Source organism: Calonectris borealis, chromosome 7, assembly GCF_964195595.1.
Source record: "Calonectris borealis chromosome 7, bCalBor7.hap1.2, whole genome shotgun sequence".
NCBI classification, from domain to species: Eukaryota; Metazoa; Chordata; class Aves; order Procellariiformes; family Procellariidae; genus Calonectris; species Calonectris borealis.
Window position 1 is genome coordinate 39,970,981 of NC_134318.1, and position 7,068 is coordinate 39,978,048.

A 7,068-nucleotide genomic window follows, 5' to 3' on the forward strand; every position below is an offset into this window, starting at 1 on the left:
CCCATCCAAACCCACATTTTTGGTAAGCCATGCTGATTCACAGGCTACCTTTTCCTTCTATGTTTCCTTCTGTTCTAACTGGAAACCTGGTGTATCTTGGTGACCTCTTCTTAAGTGCTTTCAGCTATCAGTTCAATGCCTTATATATCACTCTCTATCTTCTTTCTAGTGAACAAATTCACCACTCAAATGCCAGTAACACAATAAACTTGACATGTTTTTAACTTTGCAGGTCTTCATCACCATTTTGCAACAAAATCTTTGTAGTTTTTCCTGAGTAATGTCTCTGTGGTTCAGCTTTTCCTCATTCACTCATCGATCTCTCCAAGCCTTCATTATCTCATATCTTGATAAATGCCTCAATTAATGTACTACCAGTCTATTCTTATACATTCAAATTCTTTCCGCAAGATAATTTTCACGGTTGCTTGCATTGGCCATTTTATCTTCTTTTTGCCTTCCCTCACTGATTCCTCCTCACTGGTCCAATGAGATCCTCACCCATCCAAGAGATCCCTGTGCCTTACATAAACTAAAGAAAAACACAAATCAAAAGTCTTAAGAATTACATTGTTGAACAGGTGACAACATTACACAAAAATAAACAAATATGGGGCAAGTAAGCAGTGATGCATCCAAAGAGTTTCATCAAGCCTGGGGAAAGCAACAGGTAAGACAAGAGAAAGGAAATCATGACTACTACACAGACACATATGTTGGATTGCACAGAGGTCAAACAGTGGAAGACCTGTGAAATACAAAATAAATGTGCACTAAAACCCTTTCTGAGCACTGCCATATAAATAAACATCACTCCTTTACTTTCTAAAGGCAGTCAGAATTGAGGCATGGCCAGAACGAGAACTACTATAACAAGTATAAGTTTTGTAAATCAAATCAAAATCATTACGGATTTAATTGTGGCAGATTTGGGCGCAATAGGATTGACAGTGGGAACTGTACAGTCATGACCCTGAACGATGTGCAACACTGAGCGGTATTCGTGGGGACCTCAGCCCCATAAACCTCTCAGTGCATGCAGACAGACCCCCAAAGCATTTGTAGAGGTCTGCCCCACAGATGGTAGCTGAGACTGCATACATTAAACTCCATTAAAGGCCTCATAAAAGAAAAACATTGACGTTAACAAGACTCTTTCCACTGATTTGAATGGGCTTTGGCTAGAGGCCTAAGCAAACAAGGATGGAATTAGAAAATGGAAATATGTGTATACAGAAACCTGTCAATCCAACTGTTTACCTTCCAAGGATGACCTAGTACCACTTCTTTTATGAGTCATTTAAAGGGCAAGGAGGCAGACTGATATTTTTAACTGTTATCTGAATCAAGTATTTGCAAATATTGATTCTAATAATACTTTAAAAAAAAAAAACAACATTGCAACCCCACTGGCATCAATAGCATGTCTTTCTACATTAATATTTCACAGATTGAAAATACCTATATTCTCACCACCTTCAGTAATTAGCTTACATAAATCGAGTCCGTGTCATCTGTTATGTGCCATGGCCTTCAGACCGCTATGTTTGATTTCAGCTTTGATTTAAGGCTAGGGCTGATCAGTACCAGCTGCTCAGCCAAAGGGCAGATCACACGTTCCCGTTCCTCTGCTTTCTTCATCTCAGCTCCCAGCCAGGCTATTGTTTGTTACAATTAATTAATCCCGCATGCCTGGCTGCCAGCGAGCCTCACAAAAAGCAAATTTTTGTATTTACTACATGTCCAATAAATTAATTCCAGTTCTGGATATATGTGTAAACGCATAGATGTATACATATATACACAACACACATATTTATAGTTACTATTCATGGATATCTGTTTGGCAACTGCTATTATTTCCAGCTGTCCTCTTAACAGGCCAAATGCGAGAAATTATAGGTATGTATTTTTTGGCAGCTCAGTGAGGGGCCAGATTTTCAGATCTTCATTTCAAACCGAACCCCGGTGACATGGTGACATGGCACTAAGCATTGGAGTCACTGCACTGGCAGGACCTGGCCCTTACCTGCCTTTGGGAGAGAAGAAAGGAGAAATTTCAAATGTTATAGCCAGAACTTTTAACCCTGTCTGCAGTTAAAATTGCCTGACCCTTCCTGCTAAAAACCTCCTGTTTTCACTTACCTCTTTAACAAATGGTAATCATTCTATTTGCTGGGTGTTTGCCTTAGGGCTTATTATGGCTATTTCAGTTAAAATAGTTCAGCTGCTCCTGAGGAAATACACTGCATTTTCCCATATTAAAGTAAGTTTAACAGCCAGTTTGTTGAGTTGGTGTCAAGTCTCCATGCACTGGAGCAAGGAGCAAAAGTTTGGTGGAGGAGATCGGTTGTTTGCTGTACCTCTCGCTATTTTTTTAAAAGCTCATAGGCTTTAAAACCTCCTATTGCACATGGCTGGTGAAAGCTTGGTAGCTCAGCTGTGTCAAAAGAGCGCGTGCCTGCTGAGGAAGGAGGGACTGAGCTATTTCCAGCTGCTTTTGGTGGTGCGCCACGAGCCTCTCTTGTGCTCCCCTTGACCTTCTGCTTGGCCATGCTGAGGAAGAGGAGGAGGCTGCATTCATGCGGGAGAATGCATTCATTCACCTGACTGAATGCAGAAATAAAATGATTCCCTGGACTCAGAGAGTCAGGTAGGGTGGAAAGTAAAAAGCGGTGAATTAGAAGATGAATCTCGCACAAGTCAATCGTTTGACAACAGAGTGTTTTCTGGGGAAGGTTTGAGGAGGTCTTTCCTTCCCTTTCTAATTCCATAATTTCCTGCATAGAAAAATGAATGTGATTCCATTTGTAAAATCAAGCATTCTTAGGATATGACCAAATTCAGACTGCCTCTAAGACCTCAGGATGCTCCCTGGTAGGTCAGCAGTGTCATATAGTTTGAATTTTGTACTGCTGTGACTACAGTGCATAAACCAAACCGGGTTTGGAAGTGATGAGTGCTCCACAATGATGGAGGTAGTTATTGGCACGGCTGCTGCCTTCTCTGCACCTGTAAGGTGCTCAGTGCAGCAGGTGGGGAACAAGGAAGATGCCTGTCTGTAAAGACAACTTTGCCGATGACACCAAGCTGTGTGGTGCGGCTGACACTCTGGAGGGAAAGGAAGCCATCCAGAAGGACCTGGACAGGCTTGAGAGGTGGCCCGTGCGAACATCATGAAGTCTAGCAAGGCCACGTGCAAGGTCCTGCACATGGGTCGGGACAATCCCAAGCACAAATACAGGCTGGATGGAGAATGGATTGAGAGCAGCCCTGAGAAGAAGGTGTTGTGGTTGACGAGAAGCTCAACATGACCCGGCAATGTGTGCTTGCAGCCCAGAAGGCCAACCATATCCTGGGCTGCATCAAAAGAAGCGTGGCCAGCAGGTTGAGGGAGGTGATTCTCCCCCTCTACTCCCCTCTCGTGAGACCCTACCTGGAATACTGCGTCCAGCTCTGGGGCCCCCAACATAAGAAGGACATCAACCCGTTGGAGCGAGTCCAGAGGAGGACCACGAAGGCGATCAGAGGGCTGGAGCACCTCTCCCATGAAGACAAGCTGAGAGAGTTGGGGTTGTTCAGCCTGGAGAAGAGAAGGCTCTAGGCAGACCTGATAGCAGCCTGCCAGTACCTGACAGGGGCCTACAAGAAAGCTGGAGAAGGACTTTTTACAAGGGCATGAGTGACAGGACAAGGGGTAAAGGCTTTAAACTGAAAGAGGGTAGATTTAGATTAGCTATAAGGAAGAAATTCTTTGGTATGAGGGTGGTGAGGCATTGGGATAGGTTGCCCAGAGAAGTTGTGGATGCCCCATCCCTGGCAGTGTTCAAGGCCAGGTTGGATGGGGCTTTGAGCAGTCGGGTCTAGTGGAAGGTGTCCCTGCCCATGGCAGGGGGATTGGAACTAGATGATCGTTAAGGTCCCTTCCGACCCAAACCATTCTATGATTCTGTAAGTGAACACTGCCCTCACAGATTGGATGCTATACTCATCACTGTAATGGGGCTCAATGTTTGGTAGACTATGTGTGAAGCCATGGTGACAGGGAAATTGAGAAAAAGCCAAAAGGTGAAAGCAGAGCTGAACCGTAGAACATCCCACCACGGGCTGCAAATCTGCATTGTCTCCACCACACTGAAGAAGAAAAAGCCTGGTACCTCATTAGGTAGCTTTAAAATCCATGTGTTGCCCATGGTTAGATAATAAACCTAATAAGCCAGGCAGTACCGTCTGCCTGGGAAGCTGCTGCCTAGCTGCTGGCCCCTGATGGAGGCAAGGGCACAGATGTCTCGTGTCCCTGCTCCCCCAGACAAGGTATATTTGCTGTCATCCGTGATTTCAGCCTTGAGTTACGCTGGCAATCCCTACTGTCCCACAAACAGTTTTCCAGATTTCAGAAATGGTATTTACTTATCACTATTAATTATTATAAAAGCTCAGATCTTTGCTAATCAAAGGCTAATTAATTTCTGTTAGTGTTAACATGAAATGGAAAATACTTTGTTTACTATCTGCTAGATGTAACTGGGAAAAGTTAATGTCACTACAACCCTTGATCCTCTGTTTTGCTGTATTGCACGTATTAATGGCTCTAAATTGCAAACTTTGTGCCATATGCTCCAGCTGTTAACATTAAAAGATTCTTTCTGAAGTAAAGGGGAGTTCAGCTGTAGGGAAGTAGGATTTGGCCCCAAATTTTACAACTCTCAAGTTCATCACATGGGCCAAACTCACTCCTAAGCGTCCCAAACCAGTGAAGTACCTACCATGCATTCAGGAAACGCAGAAAGGAATTACTCTTCTTTCAGGGTGGTACAATTAGGTCTTAATGGGAACAACTGGATGGTAAAAGCTGATCAAGCTTCTGCAAACTTTAATAATTGCATATTTTCATCCAATCAAATGCAGAAATAGAAAATGGAATTAAGGGTGGCCTTTTTTATTATAAGGCGTTTTTGTTGGTGTTTAATTTCTTTATTTTACAGGTGAATAATTAAATTGAGCTTGTTATGGCTTTTTACAGGAAGATCTTTTTTTACATACCTTCCTCTGGAGGGCTTTAAAGTAAAATCCCCAAGAAATTCACAGGTTTATAAGTAAAATTAATTCAGGAACCTGTCTTAGATTAAAATGACAAGGGATAAAGTAAGGTGTCACCATATACAATCAGCTTTTACTATGGAATCTGTCTCTCTTCTTTTGCTTATAGAACAGCAGCTTTAACAGCAAGCCAGTTGTCAAGTGTAATTAAGAAGGAAAAGTTCATATACCAGCTAGAGTGCGGGATAATTAATACATTACCACTCTGAAATCTCTTTACTTGGTGAGGAAAGGGTTAAAAAGCCTATAAAAGTTCTGTAGCTCTCTTCTGTGGGATATTAAAAATTAATGTGTTGTCATCATCATCACCACGAGCGCATTTATTGTTATTATTACCAACACTGCCATTAAGTGGATATTCATTAATGCTAAAAGTCACAGACAGCATGAGATTCAGCAGACTCCAAGTGCTGGAGGAGGAGGCGGAAAGTTACCTGGTGGAGTTTCAAGAATGGATTTTCCTTTTTTGTTGCTTTTCTTCGGTTTTAACTCTTTCCTGCTCGGTTTGAACCCTGGGTGCTCCTCTGTCTCTGCAGCACGGATAGGTCCTTCCTCTCCAGGTTGCTCCGTGAAAGGAAAAAACTCTTCACCGGGATATGGAAAGGAATAATAATGATCCCTGTTGCTAATCTCCTGCAGGTAATAATCCTGATCCTCCATGGGTACAGCCCGGGACACATCCCCCAGCAATGCCAGCCCAAAGGCGCAGAGAGCGAGGCAGAGTTGAGAAGAACATGAGCCTTTCTTGCTAAGGGCAATCATTATCGTTTGCTTTTGCAGAAATCTCCTCTGCAAGTCCCAGAACTTTATTTGGAAACGGGGAAAACAGAAAGCCTTGGCAGCTGGCACCCCCCCCTGCCAGGAGACGCAGAGGGCTAAAGGAGCCTGCCTGCGAAAAGTGCCTCCGCTTTGGGCTAGTTTTGCAAAAGTTGCGAGGAGCGCAGCGGGACGGAGGGCTGCGGAGGGAGGGGGCAGGACGGGGATGCATGTGATCGTCGGGCTCACCAGCCAGACAGACGGACGAGCGCTCCGCTCCGCCGGCGTTTGGCAGGTGGGATCTCCAGCGCGGTTAGCTCGCTGCTTTTCCTTTCTTTCTTTTTTTTTTTTGTTGTTGTTGTTGTTGCTGCTGCTTTCTTCCAAAAACAGAGTTACCAGACACTTTCAGCTAAATCCCCTAACAGTTCCTTTAGTCTTCCTGCACGCCGCTAAGCCAAGAGAGCATTTATTCAAAGAAAAGTAAACTTGGCAGCCAGCCTGTGTACAAAAGTGTTTCCCTCCCCCGGGAGATGCTGTGCAGATGCGGGTGGGCACACAGAGCCGGGAATGAAGCCTGCCTGCGTCTGGCAGGGTTCATCTGCCTGTACGTTGACCCTGGGCATACATAAAGATACGTGTGATGTGGGTCTATGGCATATAATCTTCATTCCGTATATGTTGTGCTATATTCCCTTTCATGTTGGTTTTTTTTTTTTTTAGCCTTTACAAATGTAGGATCCCTCTCCAGCACCGATCTCAGCCTCCCTTGTTTATATTAGTTTATACATATATAATTTATGTATAGTTTATATATAATCTGTATTAGTTTATATATTTTTATATATATAAAAATACATATTAGTTATATATAACTAAAATAACTCAACACATAGCATGTGCCAATTTGTAAGAGCCTTCTCCTAGGGTATATGGCAGCTCCCTGGACTCAGCCCAGCTGAAAACCGGGAAGGACATGTTTCATCAGTGGCCCTTTTTCTTGCTCTTTTTGGAATGATCCTGACTTTTGTTCTCTCTGAAACATCTTCTAAACAGATTAGGATGTATTGTGCTAGCAGCTGCACACATGCAACCCAGTGTCATTAATGGAATCAATTTGTCTGAGAATAAAATCTTATCTTTCATCTTTTTCATACCTCTAAAATAACCCTCAGTGCTGAGGGAAATGTGCAGCCGTTGGCTCGCATGAAATAC

At 43.4% G+C, this 7,068-nt stretch overlaps 1 protein-coding gene across 1 annotated transcript in view; it reads right to left on the reverse strand.

The window, feature by feature from the left end:
* CPXM2 (carboxypeptidase X, M14 family member 2) overlaps positions 1-6,260 on the reverse strand; it is an 81,172-nt gene extending 74,912 nt beyond the window's left edge. The window contains exon 1 of the mRNA XM_075155261.1: positions 5,535-6,260. Within this exon, the coding sequence (XP_075011362.1) occupies positions 5,535-5,862 (328 nt within the window). The 5' untranslated portion in view covers positions 5,863-6,260. The remainder of the gene's footprint in view (positions 1-5,534) is intronic.
* Between the last annotated feature and the right edge of the window lie 808 nt (positions 6,261-7,068).